The sequence below is a fragment of the Enhydra lutris genome, unplaced genomic scaffold (genome assembly GCF_002288905.1).
Source record: "Enhydra lutris kenyoni isolate GAN:26980312 unplaced genomic scaffold, ASM228890v2 scaffoldscaffold6, whole genome shotgun sequence".
Taxonomy (NCBI): domain Eukaryota; kingdom Metazoa; phylum Chordata; class Mammalia; order Carnivora; family Mustelidae; genus Enhydra; species Enhydra lutris.
In genome coordinates, this window is record NW_019154090.1 from 806,961 (window position 1) to 826,792 (window position 19,832).

The 19,832-nt window shown below is 61.9% G+C and overlaps 1 protein-coding gene across 2 annotated transcripts; it reads left to right on the top strand.

The window, feature by feature from the left end:
* Window positions 1–8,116: 8,116 nt before the first annotated feature.
* Window positions 8,117–19,629, top strand: LOC111141679 (YTH N6-methyladenosine RNA binding protein 1). 2 transcript variants are annotated; one of them, XM_022494426.1, is made up of 6 exons: window positions 8,117–8,239; window positions 8,412–8,436; window positions 9,160–9,165; window positions 9,457–9,536; window positions 15,154–16,668; window positions 18,305–19,629. In XM_022494426.1, exons 1-6 carry the CDS (start codon window positions 8,213–8,215, stop codon window positions 18,329–18,331), a joined length of 1,680 nt encoding a protein of 559 aa, XP_022350134.1. In that variant the 5' UTR covers window positions 8,117–8,212; the 3' UTR covers window positions 18,332–19,629. The 2 variants fall into 2 exon arrangements, with proteins under 2 accessions (XP_022350134.1, XP_022350133.1); XM_022494425.1 differs by lacking the exon at window positions 9,160–9,165 and having other exon boundaries at window positions 18,305–19,628.
* Window positions 19,630–19,832: the final 203 nt, after the last annotated feature.

Below are 19,832 nucleotides of genomic sequence, written 5' to 3' on the forward strand. Positions count from 1 at the left end.
CCCCCCCCCCCCCCCCCCCCCCCCCCCCCCGCTGCACCTACCAGGCGGGGGAGGGGCCGCCGCCTCGCCTTCCGGGAAACCCACCGCCGTCCTCCTATACCAGCTCCTCCGCCCGGATGCTGCCAGGGTCCCGGAGATGCCCTGAAACCTGCTCCCGTCAGAGGCCCAAAGCCACCGGGGTCCCTGCAGGCAACCCCAGTGAAGGGTGTGGCTGGGAAGGCAGGCGGCAACTAGCGGGGTGGCTGCACCCCTGCCCCACCCCTCCTGGCTCCCAAGGCCAGGGTGGCCTGGTGGGCGATGGGGGGAGGGATGGGCACAGCTCAGGGGCTGTGGGGGATGGACCCCAGATGGAGGCTGGACCCCAGATGGAGGCTCTCAACATGTTGGTCTCAGGACGTCGGGTCCTTGCCCCCTCCACACTCCACCGTCCGGGACGCAGAAGGACCCTTCCCTCCGTCCGCCTCTCCCAGGGCGGGAGCTTTCCTCATGGGTCGGCCCTCTGCCCCTGGTCCACCCTGACCCTCAGATGGACAGGGAGGTGGGGACCAAGCCTCCAGGCTACTTTTCTCGTGGTGGGGGAAGCCCTGCAGCCCCTAGGTTGGCTTGCATGCTCTGGGGACAGGGGACAGGACGGGTTCCGGGGGCCCTCCCCATTGGCCCTGGCAGCAGAGGCGGCTTCCCCTTGGGGCCCTTCTGACCCTACCGCTTTGGGGCAGGCGAGGTAGAAGCAGTATCTCTCAAGCCGGGACATCCCAAACACGCCTAGTTTCGTTAATTACGAGGTGGAAGGGAGGAAGCGGCTCGGAAAGGGGAGTTTGCTGCCTGAGCCGAGGGGCACCTTCCTCTTCACACCCAGGGGCAGATGTCCCACGAGCTCCGCCAGCGCGGGTCTGTGTCTGTGCAGAACCGCGGGCAGGGGCAGAACCTTCCCAGCGCTGGGTGCGCGGCAGCCTCCGTACCGCCTCCCTGGGTCTCTAAGGGTGGGCGCGGAGCCCGGGCAGCCCAGGCGGCCGAGGAGGGAGGAGGAGGCCCGGCGTCCCCGGCCTTGCTCATCTGCACCTGTGTTAAGGGGTCCTGGAACAAAGAGCCACCCGTGAGCGGCTGATGGCTGATGTAACGGAGGAGAGGCGTGGAGGGAAAGACAGCAGTCACATGTTATTCTGGAAATACTGAGATTGCTGAAATGCAAAGAGTAAAAGTCACTGTCTGAACATATTTGGTGGCGCTACGGGGTCAGTTTCTGGGTCCGACCTTGCCCTGAAGCTATGCAAGGTGTCTCCAGGAGGGGACGGTGCAGTTTCTGTAGTTTCAGACTGAGCAACTGAACAGCCTCCAGGCGGACGCAGGAGCCCTGCCCTTGACCCCCAGACGTGCTCCGCCTCCCCGTTACCTGCCCCCAGTTAACTGTCCGTTTTCAAACATGAATGGGCGTCTGTCCATGCCTCCAACAGCTGGCCGCCTAGACCTCAGGGGTGCCGTATCTTCACTGGGAAGTCCTCCCAGGTACGACGATGCTAGGTGGGAGATGGGGCAAGACAGCCGCAGGTCACCACAGTCATCACCGACGGGGTCTGAAGACGACCCAGGACCCACGCAATGTGCTCCTGGGGAGCAGACGAGACTCCTGTCCTGCCTGAGAGGTTCGGAGGCAGCTGGGTTTGGAGGGTTATATCCCTGGACTGAGACCATCTCCCCACCAGCGAGCGGGGCTGGGCTGTCAGGGGGGAGAGGGGCCAGCACCCCAACCACAGTCCCCACCTCCCCCAAGCCCACACCTGCCTGAGAATGTTCTTGCTTACAAGCTGTGGGACATGCTGTCCACGCAAGCACTGGTCTTCCCTGGAGATGACTGGGGCCAGGACGCCTGGGCAGCTGTATCGGCCTACTGGACACCCTCCCCTGGAGTGAGGCTTCTGAGGCCGGGCAAAGGAGGCCAGTCCACACAAGGGAGGGGGAGGGTAGCTGAGTCCCTGGCACTTGGGCCTCCGGGAGGCTCAGCAGGGCTGAGCTTGCTGGCCACGCCTGGAAGCATCGCAGGAGCCCCTCTGAGACAGGGCAGGAGGCCTGCTCTCTGTGCACCCCTTCTCCTGGCTGAGAGAAGGGCTCCGTGAGCTTTCCACATGGGGGTCTGGAAGTCCAGCTGCCCCAGGAGCTCCCTTACTGTGGCCCCAGAGCCAGGACTCCAGGTGACCACACAGAGCACTGGGCAAGTGCAGGACAGGCCTGTAGAGGTTTCGGAGGGAGTGGAAACAGGCACGGGAATGCGGGGGCAGGGCCACTGGTGCTGGGACCCCTGCCCCTGCGTCCACGCTCCATCCAAGAGCCCACGTTGACCCGGCCCTACTGTTGGACCCGGCTGCTGGCGAAGTGGGACTGTCCTCGCAGCTGCCACCAGCAGCAAGCACACGCAGCCTCGCGGCCACCAGCACAACCTCACTGAGCCGGGCCAGCTGCGGACGGGCAGAGGCGAGCAGCGTGGGAGGGCGAGAACCTCAGCGGAGAAGGTCCTCGGAGCCTAGAAGGGTGCCTGGCCACGGAGCCACGAGGATCTGCGAAAGGAAGGTGGCCGGGGAAGGTGGCCAGGGGTGGGGTGGGAGGGAAGATCTCACTGAAGGTGCTTCTGTGTCCACTCCTCCTTCTTCACCCCTGCATTTTACCTTGAGTTCTCCAGGACAGGCCCTGGGGTAGAAGTGCTTTTTGGGGTTACTGCAGGAAGCAGAAGGAGGGAGTGGGCAAGTCACTGATACTGGGGGGTGTTGTGGAGGGGTCACTGCCACGGCAGCCCTGCGGGGGGGGGCACCCCTGGCACGTGGGCTGTGGGGTGAGGGGGCTGGAGGGAGCCTCGGGCAGAGCCGCCAGAGGCCAGCAGGTGGCCCGTGGGAAAGGCAAGCTTCTCCCGCCTGCTGAGGGTGAACGCGCGGGACCTCCACCTAGCTGAGGGCCCAGGGAACCCTACCCGACCCACAGCTTTGGGGCTGCCTGAGTGGGCTAGCCCAAATGACCTCAGGCTCACTGAATCAGACTGTTTCCTGGCATGTCTGGGCGCAGGCCTGGGCAGGACAACTGGCCTCTCAGTGAAGACGGTTCAGTGCAGCTGAGCCGGGCTCCTGCCCGCCTCTCCCCCAAGCCCAGCTGCCCCTCAAAGCTGAGCCAGGAGGATGGGGGATGGACTGAAGGCAGGGTGCACCACTTGAAGGGGAAGGAGGGGGTGACGAACAGCGGCCTTGTTGTCCCACTACCTGCAAAGCCTGAGATGTCCACTGGCCACATGTCCTCAGGCCAGCTCTGCCGTCTGCAACCACCTGGGCATCATCTCGAACCTTGAAAGATCCCGTGTCTGGGCCCAGATCCCCAGCCTAGGGACTGGGGCAATTAGGTTCAGCTTCAGGGAGGGCTGGATCAGGGAGCTCAACCCACCTTTGCGAGGGGGCTCCCAGGAAAGAGCTGACAGGCTGCACTGGTACACAAGCTCCAAATTCCCCAACCCCATGCAGGCAGAGCTCAGGGTTTGAGCGGGTTACAGGGGTGCAAAACATCTTTCTTTCTGTCTCTCCCTCACTTTGGGTTTTCACGCTCGCGAGGCAGCGTTGCTTGGGGCAGGGCCCTCACAGTCAGGTCAAGCGTAGATCCTGCAGATAGGTCATGACTCGGCTGAGCGCCAAGGTCCCCCAGAGTGAGCGTGAGGTTCAGGAGAGCCACAGGAGGGAGGGCCAGACCACCCAGGAGCCCCGGGCAGGCTGGGGAGAGGACGTGAACAGGGAGCTGGGTGTGCCTATCAGAGACTGGGAAGAGCATCCCAGGCAGAGAGGACAGTGTGGCCGAGGGGACTGTGGTTGGTGCTCATGGGACCTTGGAGCCAGCCAAGAGGGGCTAGCTGAGCAGCGTTTGGCTGGTGATGGTCGCCTGAGCTCCCTCGACCCCCCCTCACTTGGCAAGTTGAGGTCTGGCCCCGGGGGCTGCACGCCATGTGTCATTGTTGCAGTTAAGGCTCCTGGGCGCAGGGGACACTCAAGCCTTCAGTGGAAGCGAAGCCTCTCGGTTCTTGTGACCAAAGCCCAGAGCCGGACTGCTTGTGGCTTGTCCGGACAGGCCTGCTTCTCCCACTCTGGGCCTGCCCTCGGTGTCCCACTACTTCCAGGCCATCGTGACCACTGACAGTTCCTGCGGGCCTAGCTGAGCACCAGAGGAAGCTTCTCATCTCCAGACCCAGACACTGTCTTGGGCTGGGGCTCCGACAGGGCCAGGTGAGGCGCCCAGGTCCAAACCATGGAGTCTCCCCGGAAGAAAAGCAGGACGCGCGCTGCTCTTCATTTCTGCCCCACCAGGCACCCGGTCCAGCCCCCACCCCCAGTTTTCTGGCTACTGGCTTCTGTGGTCCCCCCTCTTTGTGAGTCTTCATGGTGCCGGAGGACCTGTGACCCAGGCCTACCCTCAGGGCATCCCACTGCTCTCAGCGGGGCTGGCTTGGCATTCACCATCTCGATGTTCTTAATACTTTTGTCTTTGAACTTGTGTTTTGTAAAGTGACATCCCATGGGATGATGTGGCATGTGTGGGAGGCTTGGGGTCTCCCTGATCCCCTTCTCCTGGGACGGATTCTCAGCTGCCCCCTCCACTGTCCTCTGCCAGGTGACTGATACTGCCCCTCCCCCCAGCAGGGGTCTGCAGGGGCTCCGAGTCACATGTGTGGGCTTGGGAAGCCTGTGAAGGCCTGTGTTTCCCCTCCGAGCATCCCCTGCCCCAGGAAGCGTGACCTTAAGCAGCAAATAATAAATGCCAGGACAGGCCCTGGGAGACGGCAGAGGGAAGAGAATGCCTCTTCCTGCTGTCTGAGCGAGCCCAGGCTCTCACTGTGCCCAGAGCCAGCTGTGCTGGGCCCTCCTGGGCTGAGAGCTGCCCCCGGCTGTCAGGTGAAGTGAGGTCCCCCCCACCCCACTCCCCCAGACTGAGCAGTGCAGGGTGCTTGGCCACAGCTTACCTCATTTCATTGCCAAGGTCAAGGTCACCTGACTTGGGACAACAGTGCAGAGCACCCCCACTCCCGCAGTCTCCTCGACCACCAGCAGGGGGCGTCTGTATCTTGCCCCCCCAGCTGTGAGACATCTGGGGACCCACCTGGCACTGTCTTTGGGGACCGAGAAAGCAGAATGCTGTTGGCAAAGTGGAGTTAAGATTCTAAAAGCTCAGCTCCTGGAAAAGCAGGGAAAGTTGCTGACCAGCAGAGGCTGGGAAGGGGTGCGGCCGGGCCGTTCGGGGAAGTCACGCAGAGGGGTTGGAGCCAAGGGTGCCCGCTGAGGACAGGACAGGCTGCCAGGTGCCAGAAGCTGGTTAACGCCGCCAGCTGGCCATGGATTCCCGGTGGAGCCCTGGTGAGCTCTCTAACTTCTGGGGGCTCAGCTGCTCCAGGCCCCCAGAGCTGCTGCTGGTGCCTCAGTGGTCTGCTAACTGTCATCGTGCACCCCCATGTGCCAGGCTGTCTACCCGCACTGCACACAGCAGTGGGTCCTGGCCTGGCCTGGCCACAGGGAGCTGCCCTTCCAGGGGGCATGCAGCTGCCCTTGTGTCCTGGTTCCAAGTCCTAGCCAACGAGCTGCTGCCCCCGAGCCCCCATTCTGGACGGGGCCCCAGCAGTCCTCCTGAGGCCAGATCAGCGGCCCCTCCTGGCTGTCTCAGCTCTAATCGAAGGTGACCTGTTTACCCCCATCTGTCTCCCTTCTGGGTCACAGGGCGGCGTCTGGCTGACCCTGCCCCTGTGCCTGGTCCCCGCACACAGCAGGTGCTCAGTGCCGTAAGCAGAGCCGCTCTCCCGGCTGTGTCAATGATCCCCAGTCCCCTTGCCAGCTCCTCAGGGCAGAGACTGCTCCCTAACTCCCAGCACCCCACATAAGCAGGTGCTCAATTAACATTCATGGAATGAATGACCCAATGAAGTAATTAAAAAGAGGAGGTTTCGAAACTGTAAAACGCTAGACTCACAGGAGGTAACAGAGGGTTACTTCCAGGGTGGGGGCCACATGTCTGGAGAACATGAGCAGGTCTTCTGGGGATGAAACAGCTCTACAGAAAGCTCCGCGGAGACGGGGGTTTCCAGAAGGAGACCCCTGCTCAGGAATATACTTGGAGTTTAGCTGAGGAGGTGACCAGAGAGCGAGACACTGGTGTGGGCGCTTTCATTACCCACTGGGTGGACAGGTATCCTCGTTTGCAGGCCCCCCAAGGCCAGCTGTTGGGTGAGCTATGGCCAACACCCAGGGGAGAGGTGCCTCCAGCCAGGTGGTCTAGGGCACTTGGCCACAGCCCTTAGGCCCGCCCCCCAGCTTGGATGAATCCGCGCAGCCTCTTTTGGGAGCCACCTGCTGCATCCGACATAGCCAGTCCACCCAGGCTGGGCTGCTCACGGCAGCCTGAGCCTGAACAGCCCAGGGATGACCTTGGGAGGGATGAGGGGAGCGGTGGGCCGTCCCTGACAGCTTCCGTGAGATGCAGAGCTGTGTGCGGGGAACAAACCGACAGACCCACATGCACATGTGCCGTCAGGGTGGAGGGCTAGGGAGGGGGACTGCATGCGTCTCCCGCCTGTGCCTTCAAGAACCAAGATAATGTTTCACTTTACCACGAGCTGCCCATGGCCCAAGCGTAGCCAGGTCCTGCTGGACGCCAAGCCATCTGCAGGGCATCAATCGCATCTTCCTCTTGCCCTTGTGAGCAGCCTGCCTTTTCCATCCTTAGGTCAGGCAGGGCCCAGGGAGACCCAGTGACGAGCAATGTCACCTCCATGGCCCACCCACCTGCCGGCACCATCTCTACCTCCCCTGCAGCCACCAGAGATGTTGTCTGGTACCCCGCTGATCCTGTCTCTCCAGCGCTGGTGCAGTTTCTGAGCCTGTCTTGGGATCCCACGATGACCCTAGCAGTCCCCATCCCCCCTGCTTAGGGCCTAATCTGCCTGCTGGCGTCCCCCTTGGCCCTGCTTTGGGGACGATCCTCTGATGCCCACCTGCCTGGCTCCCTACCCTGAGCCAGCATTCTAGGCCTCTCTCCTTCAGCAGAGCCTGGGGTTTGTGAAGGTTACAGGAGTGCGCAGGAGGGAGGGCTGGAAGGAAGAAGAGAGCCGTCCGGAAGCCAGGGTGGGGAGTGGCCACAGGGGCTCTGGAGCTGGGAGCCGGGTCCAGGCGGGGGGCCTACACTGGGAGGGGTGGGGTGAGTGAGGAATAGAACTGAACTCCTTCCAGGGGCTGTCCGTCTTCAAACGGAGACCAAAAGCCCCTGTCCCTCCTGGACTAGGGCCCAGTGTGGGGCTGAACCCTCTTTTCCTCCCCGTGCTTAAATCGGGGTCAAGACTCTAACATGCAAACCGGTGATGAACCGGGGAGTCCCTGGAGACCCAAGAGAGCGCTGAAAAGCAGGACCCTCGAGGAGGCTCAAGCACAGGGCTCCCCACGAACAGCGGTTGCAGAAGGCAAGGACACAGACAAAACTTAGGAAGCGGGGAGGTGCAGCCCCAGCGGCCGCAGAGCTGCACTCAGGGTGCCCCTCTGAGGGAGGTCTGCGGGGCGTCTGAGCCGGGCCGGAGGGTGGTCCGTCGGGTCCACCCTGCCGTGAGCGGCTTTAGGTAGGTGGTCGTGGTCCTACTCGCCGGCTCTGCTTCTTCAGACCTCGGGGATACGCACAAGGCGCCAGGGGCTGAGGCTGCAGGTGCTGGGCCCGGCAGGTGCACGCCCGACGAGGCCGGCGGCTGACCACCCGACGCTTCCGGCTCTGCCGGGGGAGGCCGGGCTGGACGTAGCCCACTTGACTCCCCGGGCTCGCCCCGCCCCCGCCGCGCGATACCCGGACCGGGGCGCGAGATCCGTCCCGCCCGGCGATGGCGCGCAGGCGCGGCGCGCGGCGGCCCGTCGGCGCTCCCGGCCTGCCCTGCGCGCGCTGACGTCGCGCAGCCTCGTCCCCGCCGTCGCCGCCGCCGCCGCCGCCGTCGCCGCCGCCATTGGAGTCGGCGCCTCGTCAGTGCGTCCCGTCCAGGCTCGTTGCCCTGCGCCGCGCCCCGCGAGCAGCCCGCGCGCCCGATAGTCGCCGCCGCCGCCGCCCGGCCGGCGCCCGGGGAGGAGGCGGCGGGCCCGGGGCCGCGAGAGCGCGGGTGACAGGCCCGGCCTCGCGGGGAGGCCCGAGCCGGCGGGCGCCCGGGCCCCGCGCCGCGCCGGGCTGTTCATGAAGCATGTCGGCCACCAGCGTGGACCCCCAGGTAGCCGGGCCGGGGCGCGGGGGCCGGGGCCGGGGCCGGGGGCCGGGGCGCGGGGCCGGGGGAGCGCGTGCCCGTTGGGGCCGGAGCGCGCCGCACGCCGGACGGGCGCCCGTGAGTAACTCGGTGTTTCCCTCTCCCCCGGTCCCGCCCGCGCCGGCCCGCGGCGCCGCAGAGAACAAAAGGACAAGATAATAAAGGTACGGCGGGCCGGCGCGGGCGGGGCCGGTCTGCGGCGGCGGGGCGGGCGGGCCCGGGAGGCCGCGGACCCTGTGGGGGGAGGAGAGGTCCGGGAAGGGCATCTGGAACCGGAAACTTTTCTCCGTGTGCTTCCGGGAGATCGAATCGGGCCGTCGCGTTTGGGGAGGGTCGACGGGGCTTTTCAAGGAGGAGTCGGTGAGGGGGTGGTTAGGGCGACTCCCTCGCGCCTCCCCCCTGCAGGAGGGTGGGTTGGAGTGGGCGCAGGGAAGGAGGCGGAGGGGCGGAGGCGCGCCGCGGCTCTGGGGCGCCCCGGTCAGCTCTCGGCCAGCTGGGCACCCGGCGGCCACGGGCCTGGCTCTCTGTCCGCTCGCGCTGTGACGTTGTGGCTTCGGATAAGCCCCCAGCGCACTGCGAGAACCCGTAAGTGACCCTTCGTGTCTGCTGGGACGGCGGCGTCTACCCAGGGTGTGTTCCTCGGGTGTGACCCGATGCGGGCGCCTCGTGTTTTAAGGTGGGGAGAGGCCCCGTACTTCACTTGCCGTTGCTTTGCTTGTTTGGCTGAGCGTTGGAGCGCGGCAGGTGCGCGGGGAGCCGGCGACCTGAGCCGGGAGTCCTCGCTGGGCTCCGCGGGTCTCTGTCCTGCGCACAGGGGGGCCTTTGGAAGCAGCGACCTCTCTTTGCCCCCGTAGTCTTCCCAGACCGAACGTCTTCAGCAGAACCAGTTACAAGTTCTTGCGGTACTTTGGTCTGCACCTCTGTCTTGTCACCTTCTATCAACTTACGATTGAGTCTTTGTCAGAAACACCAAAATCGTTGACGTTTGCATCATCGTTGTAATTAGTTATGTAAACGTCCGGGGGATGCCGGTCGTGCTCCTTTTCAGTGGAAGCAATTTCTAGGCATTGATGGGCATAGACGTTACTACTTTTTTTTTTTTTTTTTTTTGCTACTTTTGATCTCTATGCTTAAAAGTCATTTTTTAAAATTCAGAGATAATATTTTTCAACTTCTTGTTCTAGTACAAAATGGTTCTTTGCATCCGAAGGATACGGTCCATGACAATGACTTTGAGCCCTACCTTTCTGGACAGTCAAATCAGGTGAGTTTTTTTTTTTTAAATAACATGTATTTCTGCTTTAGTTTTTATTGAGTTTTGTAACACACCTTTAGTGTTACGTTTCCGACTTTGCTGACATCCGAGAAGCACAACAGGAGGTACTAGAAATAGTGTGCTGACGCCTCGCTCGGACCGTAGCCTGGAGCTAAACGTGGGGCCCGAGAGCGGTGGGGCTGCACTGTTCTCCGGAGGACGCAGTGTCCCATGGGGGCTGTGTGCCGGTGGACTTCTGTGGGCCTTGGTGTCGGTGGCACAGTGAGCGCTGCTTTCGATGCGGTGGGGGTGTGCGTTCTCTGGAAACTTTCTGGTGAGTCAGTCCAGCTCTGGGCATTAGAACTGTGGCGTAGGAGAGCATCTAAGAGCCAAGCTGTGGAGCTCGACTTTGGCTTTGGGTTCGAATCGTCACCACCGACTCGGCGACACTTCCTTAGGCGCTTGCCTTCCCTGTGCCTCAGGAACCTTTTCCGTGGCGCTGGTTGTGGTAACTGCTCGTAGGATCGTGGGGCTGCGTGAAGCTCCAGCCCATAGCTGTGATGGCCCCAGTAGGTCACAGCGGCCGATTGCTTAGACACGCGGCGCTCCGGATGCTTTGGACTGAAACATGTTTGGGGCGCGGTGTGTGCATTGCACATGTTTCGCAGCCTTCCTGGCCTTCAGCCACAAGATGCCGTTAGTAGCCGACTGCCTCACACCCATACGCCTGTGGGACGACCAGAAATGTCTCAGCGTGTCTCCTGGGGCCAGCTTGCCCTGGTTGAAGCCACCGGGCTAGTTGGAGTGGAGGTTTAAGCATGATGTCTCCCACTTTTTAAACATCCCGTGTTTGCTTTAGGAGAAAACCAAGCCTTGCCTCTGCTTGTGGAGGAATAACGTTGTTCTGTCTCCTTTTTCCTAGTCTGCTCTTGTCTGAGTGTCTTGGAACTTCTTACAACTTTTCTGCATCTCTGCCCTTGTTGCACTGAGCAGATCAGTACCAAGGCACTCGGGAGACCCTTTATAGAGCCTCCCCACCTCCCCTGAGAATCCGCCCCTCCTCTGGGCAGGCCCAGGTGCTACAGAGGAGGCCTGCCCTGGCCTCAGGGACGTATTGCTGGGGGTCACGGCAAGCAGTTAAGTGCACTTACTTTACTTTGGTGCCTTACTTTCTGTGTGTGATTTGAACACCATGGCAGTAGCGTGTCCTGTTCTAACCAGAGGAAGGCGGCGGGTTGTTCCAGATGCACTTGAGAGGCTTGTGTGAGGCAGGAGCTTTCCTGCTGTTCGGGAGGAGCCTTCGTTGGAAGTGGGGCAGACGATTTCCCGTCAGGACGTGCTTCAGCTGGTTGACCCTGGGGAAGCCAGCGCGAAGACCGTCGTAGGCAGACGCTGCCGTGAACCGCCTCAAGACGGCCGCTGTGCGTCCCGGCTGTTAGGGTGCGCGGTTAATCAGCACACCGCTGTAGAGTAAGTCTGTGTTCTTGACTGAGCACGGATTTTCCGGAAACACCCCGCTGTTGGGGTGTGGGAAGCGGGTAGCACGGGAGCGCTCTGAGATCTGAGCTCTGAGAAGAAACGGGATCTGAGAGGCCTGGTTTCCCCGGGGGGTGGGACCTGTTTGTGGCAGAGCTTGGTTCCCCACTGAGGGGTGGGGTGTGTCTCTCCCCGCACACGGCAAGGGCTCCTTTTGTGCTCGTCTGTCATTCCTGTCTTCGGTGGGGGGGCACCGTGCAGTATGGCCTCCTTGCAGGCGAGCCGCCGGGAGTTGAGCCACGTCCAGTCCGGGACTCCGCCGCTGCAGAGTCCTGCCGAGGTGGCTCCTGCGCGCTGCTCGGCCGGGGCTTGGATCAGGGCTGCGTGTGCCACCGAGCGAGGGAGAGAAGTAGCTGGGGTGGCCGGAGCGGCCCCCCGCACTGCGCTCGTCTTCAGCGAGGTGTCGATGCGCGCCCGGCCGCACGCGGGTAAAGGGTGCCGCTCTGCGAGGGGCTCTTCTGCACCCGTGCCTGGCCGCCGTGAAGGCCGTGGGTAGAGCCGGCAGTCCCCGGTACTTGGTGGTTTACTGGAGCCCGGATGTTTGCAGTAGCGAGTTGGAGGCCCTTTCTGTTTCTGTGCTTGAGGTGGTAAGACATGGGACGGTAGGGACCTGTTTCAGAGCAGGCCTCTAAGGTCATTCAACTTGCAGTGCCCTGAACAGAAGTGTCCCTGGGGCGGGTGATTTTTCCCACAGGAAGGTCTCGGGACATTGTTTCTGCTGCGCTTTTACTCCTTCCTAATTGCCCCCAGGACCGTCCTGCATAGATGTGGCAGCGCGGGGTCCCCTTGTGTGCCGTGGAGCGTGCACTAGTCAGTTTTAGGGAGGGGGAGGGAGAGCACTGGGGAGCCGAGGGGCTCTGGGTGGGCATTGTGGGTGGGGGGCTTTGGAGGAAGGGCTCTGGTGGGGTTCTAGAGAGGCGCTCTGGTGGGATTGTGGAGGAGGGGGCTCTGGGTAGGGTTCTGGGGGAGGGGCTCTGGGTTAAGGGCCCTGGAGGGGTTCTGGGTGGGATTCTGGGGGAGGGGCCAGGCAGTGTGGGTGCTGTGGGAGTTAAGGGCAGCTGGGACTGTGCCCAGGTTATACTCAGTCGTCAGCAGGTTGTTGGTCTGGTCGCGTGGGACAGGGACAGAAAGGAACAATGGTAAACGTTCGTAGTTTTTTTCAGTGACGCACTTGTGCCTCAGTGTCCGGGGACGTGTCCGCTTCGTAGGGGCGTCGTGTGAACTCCGCTGTTCTGAGCCTCAGTGCTGGTCGCTCGTCGCTGCTCTCGCTCGTCCTGGAGCGCTCTTCTGGGAAGCCGCGCCGGCCAGCCGCCCTGCGCAGGGGGCCTGCTCTGCCCTGGGAGCGGACCTCCTGAGTGCTGGCTGGCGGGGCTGCTTCAGGGTCAGGGTGTCCTGAGCTGTCCGCATCTCTTCGTGGACCTGGGTGAGCCAGCTCTCAAGTCATCTCATGGTTAACTTGGTGCCTCCTTAGTGCTTTGCCGGGAGCATCTGTCTGGTCTGGAGAGGTGTTCGGTTTGTGAAAGACGAACTTGTCTTGAAAACGTGCTCCGCGATCGTCCAGGGTTTCCGGCAGGTCTGGGGGTTTCACCCACTCGCACAAAGCCAGGCTACACCGGCGCCCTGTCGGCGGCCCACGTCACGTGACGAGCCCATGAGCCCCGTGGTTCGTGCCAGTGGCTTGCTCTGTGGTAGGCTTGGGTGACGGGAGGGGCCGGTGAGGAGCGCGTGGTCTTGTGCGCTGTGGCCTCCAGTGATGCCAGCCAGTCAGTGGGGACGTCACGGAGTGCGACCGGCAGGGCCCAGGCAGATCTTCGTGTACTTCTTGTTGTCTCCTTGCTCAAAACTCTGTGCCTTGAGCTGAGGCAGAGGCAGACGTCCTCTGGGTCAAACCGTGCTCCATGCACACAGCCACCGGGCGAGGGCCTGCAGCCACGGTCCTCTTGTGCGGGACACACGCAGCCGGTCTGGCATCCGTGGGGCCTCTGCCACGTGCACCTGCTGGGCCTCCGCTGCGTGCCCTGCGCCCGTGTCTCTTTGATCCTTCCCTGTTTACGTGATTTACTAAAGCTTCAGTTTTGGTCATTCAGAACGAATTTCTTTTTTTTTTTTCTCAGTGTGATTCACTTACTAAGTGTGAAAAAGTTTGAATTTTAGAATAGATGATTTTCTTTTATGGTTTTTTAGCGGCAATGACATCGGGCTAACAGTCACTGACTTTGAAATCTGTGTGGTCTGGAGGGCCCATCTTGTTCATTATTTTGGACGAGGCCTCAAGGAGGCACCCGAAGCGCCCGGCACTTGGCAGTGTCTTTCCTTCTGTTGCCTAATTTTGCCCCGAAGACGTGTCAGCCTCTCTTTTTTGAGGTCGTGTATTCTACCAAAGGCTGTGATGAGAGGTTTCGTGTGTGAGAATATCGGTCGCGGAGGTGGTCTTACCTTGTGCTCACAGAGATGCGTGGCGTGGCCGGCGTGCTGAGGGGAAGCCTGGAGTGTGTGCCGCACCTGCAGCCCCGGTGCCCAGACTTCTCGTTGGCAGCCCCGGTGCACGGCGCGCAGAGTAGGTTGCTTGCTTGGTGTCAGCGAGCCAGGCTGAGCCGCGGCCGGGTGGCAGCACGTCTGTCGGGAGCAGATGTCTGGGCTGCATCCGGACGGGTCTGGGGTGAGGCCCCGTCAGTAGGGGGGTCACATCTCCCGTCACCTTCACAAGCGAGTGGAACGTCAGGTTCGCTGGCAGCCAGGAGGCTGGGTCACCTCAGTCACGTGTTGCGCCGTGACTGCTGGGGGACCAGCCTGTTCTCCATAGGGTTCTCTGGGGGGTCTGCTGAGTCACTCCACATTGCCACTGCAGGGAGGCAGAGGGGCTCGCTTGTCTGGTACTCCAGCCCCCACCCCCTGGCTGCCCGAGCCCAGCTCCCACCTTGGTGGGTCCCTGGACCTGGAGTGGCAGCAGACACCTTGTGCCAGCCGGGCCGGCAGGTCTGCTCGCCTGAAGATTGGTGTGGGGTAGGAGGAGGAGGTCTCTGGCCAGTGCTCTCCATGTAGAACCTTCTGGTATTTGGCATGGAAGGAAGGGGAGAGGATGGGGACCCGTCGGAAGATGGTGTCCCGGACTAGGAAGCGTGCTGCTGCCCCTACTCTTACTTTCCTTTTCAGCCTTTCCACTCTTAGGTCAGCTGCCCCGGGTGGGACGCTTCCCCGCCTACCCCGAACACTCTCCAGGAAACCATTTAAGTCACCAACAGTGGCCTGGCCTGGGAGGTCCAGTTCTGGCCAGACCAGCAGTGAACCTCCCCAAGGAGGCGCCGTGTCAGAACTGCCGACCCCAGGTATCGATCTGTGCCTTGGGCCGGCTTCTGGAGACTCTGAGAGGGGCCCCTGCTGCGTCGAGGGGTGGTTCGGCCGCCGTACAGGTGTTTCCTGTGTCCAGGACGCCAGCTTGGTTGGAGCCCGAGACAAGGGGCTCTCCAGCTCAGGGAGCAGCAGGACCCGGAGTTGGCGAAGGAGCTGCCGGAGCCACTCTGAGAGCCCACGGCGCGGCCAGGACGGGGTGGGCTGTGAGATGGTGAGACCCCTCCGGACCCAGAAGAGGGGCTGGGCCGTCAGCAGGGCCGGGAGGGCAAGGGTGTTGCAAGTGGGGTGGGTCCTCTCCGGCGCATTGAGCAGTCTGAGGGCTTGAGACCAGGTTGTGGGGCAAGTCTCCCTGAGCGCCCCAGCTTGTCCTGTGGCTCGAACCTCTCGTTGCCCCCTGAAAGCCGTTTTCACCTGCTGTGCTGCCTGTGCTGCTGGCGTGCGGGTCCGCATCATTGCCAGTCGGATGGCTTTGTGCCTCTCTCTGGGTTCCCTTAGGTTTAAACCGTCCACTCCTTGAGGGGAGAGAGGCGGTTCCTGAGTGGGCCGCAGACCGCCCACGGTAGGGTGGCTGAGCCTGGTCACGTCGCCTGGACCCAGAATGTTGCAGGTGGCCACCAGGCCTCTCTGTCCTGGCTTTGTTCTCGGTCGGTGCTCCAGAGTCCGCGGTACTCAGTGCAGGCAGTCCCCGCCGGGGCGCGTCTCGAGAGCGGTCTAACGTTTCCTGTGCTTGTTTCCCCAGAGTAACAGTTACCCGTCCATGGCGGACCCTTACCTGTCCAGCTTTTACCCACCGTCCATCGGGTTCCCTTACTCGCTCAGTGAGGCGCCCTGGTCTACTGGAGGGGACCCTCCCATCCCGTACCTCACCACCTACGGACAGCTCAGTAACGGAGACCATCATTTCATGCACGATGCTGTTTTTGGGCAGCCTGGGGGCCTGGGGAACAACATCTATCAGCACAGGTTTAATTTTTTCCCTGAAAATCCTGCTTTCTCAGCCTGGGGGACAAGTGGGTCGCAGGGCCAGCAGGCGCAGAGCCCCGCATACGGGAGCAGCTACACTTACCCGCCGAGCTCTCTGGGCGGCACGATTGTGGACGGGCAGACGGGCTTTCACGGCGACACCCTCAGCAAGGCCCCTGGAATGAACAGCCTGGAGCAGGGCATGGTGGGCCTGAAGATTGGGGATGTCACCACCTCTGCCGTCAAGACTGTCGGGTCGGTTGTTAGCAGCGCGGTGATGACTGGTGTCCTTTCTGGCAACGGTGGCACAAATGTGAACATGCCGGTTTCGAAGCCGACCTCGTGGGCTGCCATCGCCAGCAAGCCGGCAAAACCACAGCCGAAAATGAAAGTGAAAAGCGGACCTGTGATCGGGGCCGCCCTGCCCCCTCCGCCGATGAAGCACAACGTGGACATTGGCACGTGGGACAGCAAGGGGCCCGCGCCCAAGGCTCCCGCCCCCCAGCCCGCCCCCCAGCCCACCCCCCAGCACCAGCCGGCTGTGCAGCCTCTTCCCGCCCAGCCTCCCCCGCCAGCCCAGCCACCGCATCCGAGCCCTCAGCTGCCGCCCCAAACCCGCTGGGTCGCCCCTCGCAACAGAAGCGCGGCGTTTGGGCAGAGCGGAGGGGCTGGCGGCGATGGCGGCCCTGCTGGAACCGTGCAGCCCAGCTCTGCCCCCACCGCGGAGTCCCACCCTGTCCTCGAGCAGCTAAAAGCCGCCCACAGCTACAACCCGAAGGAGTTCGACTGGAATCTCAAAAGCGGGCGCGTGTTCATCATCAAGAGCTACTCGGAGGACGACGTGCACCGCTCCATCAAGTACTCCATCTGGTGCAGCACCGAGCACGGCAACAGGCGCCTGGACGGGGCCTTCCGTGCCGCGGGCAGCAGGGCCCCCGTGTACCTGCTCTTCAGCGTCAACGGCAGCGGGCACTTCTGCGGGCTGGCGGAGATGAAGTCGCCCGTGGACTACGGCGCGAGCGCGGGGGTCTGGGCTCAGGACAAGTGGAAGGGCAAGTTCGACGTGAAGTGGATTTTTGTCAAGGACGTGCCCAATAACCAGCTCCGGCACATCAGACTGGAGAACAATGACAACAAGCCGGTCACCAACTCCCGCGACACCCAGGAGGTGCCCTTAGAAAAAGCAAAGCAAGTGCTGAAAATCATCGCTTCCTACAAGCACACGACCTCCATCTTTGACGACTTTTCGCACTACGAGAAGCGCCAGGAGGAGGAGGAGGTCGTGCGCAAGGTGGGTCTGGCTTCCCCGGGCCGGGCCTCAAAGTCGGGGTCCCCGACCGCCACTCCCCAGTGGCCCGGGGCAGGGGCAGCGCGGTCACAGGAGGGTGTGCATCGCCTGGGCTTCCCAGGCCTGGTCACCAGCGGTGACGTGGATGTGGGCGTCACTGTATGACTTCCCCGGTTTGAGAGGACGTACTGGTTGGGACCACGGTGCACACCTCTGTCAGGGACACTTAGGAGTGGTGTTCTGCGGCACGGGGTGGGCCAGCTGCAGGGGCTGCAGACCCTGCCCTCAGTGGGCCGGAAGCGCTGCTCTAGGGGCTGTTGCTTCCTTCTCCCTCGAAAACCCAGTGTGTTGGTCTGGAACTCAGCACCCAGGTGGTAAGGAGGGGCTGGGGCTGGGGAGGTCTGCAGTGCAGGCGTTTGCCAGCAGCCAGTGAGCCTCGGGAGCCCAGAGGGCAGGCCTCGCAGTGGCGGTGGGCCGTGAGGTCGGCTCTGTCTCCCGCCCCGTGACTGGGAGTGTCCTGAGCGGGGGCTGGTAGAGGCCGCTGGAGGGCCCCTGTGTGTGCTGTAGGAGAACAGGGCTCAGATGCCCGTGATCTGGCTCAGAAATGGGGAAAGTGAGGACAGCGTAACACACTTTAAAGCTGGTTTGTCTGAGAGCGTTCATCCCAGGATTTGTTACACTTTTCTGGTATCAAAACATCGTTTTTCTAATTAAATGGCCGTTGAGAGTAGATGGGTTTGCGGCCTGTTTTAGCTGAAACCCCGGGACGGGGCGTAGATGACGGGAATCCCAGTGCCGTCTGCGGTTTCAGAAGCTGCACTGGCCGTGACAGCTCATAGTTGGTAAGACGTGAACGGGAGTGGCCCCTCCTTCCCGGGTGTGGAAAAGAGAGGTGCTGGTCGTTTTTTCCAGTTAGTGAGAATCTGTTTTAACTCTTTAGGTATAAGATAAAGCAACTGAACTGCTGACTTTACAGGGATACGGCCGAAGTCATTGGTAATACGCTGAAGACTCTTAGTGGTTTCTGGCAGTGGCCGTGGGTGGCTGTGGTTTATCTTAGATCCTGTGGCACCTCGGGTCTTTTCCCGAAGCTCACTGGGTTCCGGATGTTGTGTGAGGTTAGGGGTACATTTCTGTCCGTGACCTGGTTTGTGTTTTAAAGTCGGAGGGTCCTAAAGGTGCATTAGCGAGGGGCTTTAGGAAGAGGAAGTCTTAAGTTGGTCCGTGGGGTCCTGCCTGCCGGCTTCGAGCTGTCCCCAGTGAGCTCGAGAGAGGTTTGAACTGTGCCCCGCGCTGCTGCTCAGCCCCGTGGGTCCGCGCCCCAGGCTTGCGGCGCCGTGAGGAGGGGCCGACGGGGCTTCTGACCCTATCGATGGGGCGCCAGACAGGCAGGCGTGGGGCGAGCTGGGTCTGTGCCTGGTGGGAGGCAGCTGGCCAGAGGGCCCTTACCACAAGCAGGTGGGTGCCGTGGGTGGGTGGCGCTCAGAGGCCCGTCCCCGCTGCTGTGGCCTGGCCGGTGCCACCGGGGTGCACCAGTCCGGGGCCGGGCCACAGCCCGCCGGGCAGCCTGGGACCTCGCTTCTGAGGGAGTGTCTGTGGCCGGTTGGCGCAGTTGGTTAAACTCTTGTTCTTTTCGCAGGAACGACAGAGTCGAAACAGACAGTAAGGGTGGACCAGCTTCTGTGTTCCGACACTTGACCGAGAAAGTTGAAGGGAACACGTGCTCGGTGCTGTCGTCTCGTGCAGGGCCCGACTCGTCGCATCTCACGCCCTTTGTCTTTCATTTTTGCCCCGATGGGCCCGCGTTCGTTCGCGGTTCTCTGTGTGTTCCAGCATCACAGAGCGCGCGATGACGGACTGTGTTTTCCACTTACCGGTCAGACCTGACGTGACGCAAGCGTCCTTCACGGCAGAACGTCCCAAAGGTCCTGTTGTCGTTCGGCAGGAGTTACGTTCCTGCTCCGAAGAGTCACTGTCGTTTAACGTCTTTATGGGGACTTCTTTGTCACCTTTTCTTACTTTCCGGCAAACACGAGAAACCGTGGCCTGTTTTGTCATTTCCTGCGTTCTGTTAAAACACTTTCCAAAACGCTGAAATCAACTTCATTCGGCCGTTTGCCATTTTTATTACCGTTGTCTGTCTGGACGCTAGTCTGTCCGCTTGATTTTTCTACTTAGAAAGAGTTGAGTTTCTCAGATTCGGTGAGCATGCTGTGTTGGCGCGGAGCGTCAGGCCCCTCGTGGCTGCTCGCCCCGGCGGGGCAGGTGGGGGCGTGGCGCGGCTGGCGGAGGGTTGGGCTCAGCGGTCTGTGGCCACCCCAGCCCCCCGCTCTGCACCTGCGGGTCCCGGTGACCTCCTGAGTTTGCCCACGAGGCCGAGCTTCACACGTAGGATCTGCTGGGATAGCCGGTGCCGTGGTGGGTTTCGTTTTCCTGTTGAAGGGGTTTAAAAAAAGCAAACAAAAAATCCTTTGAGAAATTGAATCTGCTGTCCTGTGTTGTGTAATGAGGGACCTCGAGGAGCTCGCTGCCACCCGGAGTCTGACTCGGAGCACGAAAACGGTGCTCACGCCCGTCGCTCCGGCACAGTCTGCGCCCGCCCGCCGTAGGGGATCCGACTCTTCGAGAGCAGATCCCTTCTGGAACCTATTTACTCCAAAAGACCCCCTCAGTCAAAGCGTAAGCCGTATTGTTTAGACTTGTATTGAGAACCCGGCACTCCGAGCTGTCGCCGGCCGCACGGAGTCACGGACAACGTCGGATAACTTTGCCCTGGAGAATACAAGCCTTAATAAACAATACCTATTTAGCAAGTCTGCTGTCCTGTCGTTCTTCACCCCCACCCGATGGGGCGAGGTCTTGCTCGGCCGCGTGGGCGACACCGGTTCTCTCGTCTGCGGCAGGGAGCCCGTCGTCTCCGGAAAGCGCACACCATCCTGACGTCACTCACCCTGCGCTGTGCTCTGTGGAGGAGTTCAGAGGAACGTTTTTCTCTGTTTCTTTTTTCTTTTCCTTTCTTTTCATTTTTTTTCCCCGATGTTCTCCAGCCCAACACGGGGCTTGAACTCAGGACCCTGAGATTACTTGTTACGTGCCCCACCCCGTGGGCCGAGCCAGCCCGGAGCCTCTTGAAGGTCCGGTTCTCACTCAGAGTCTGTAGCCCCCCG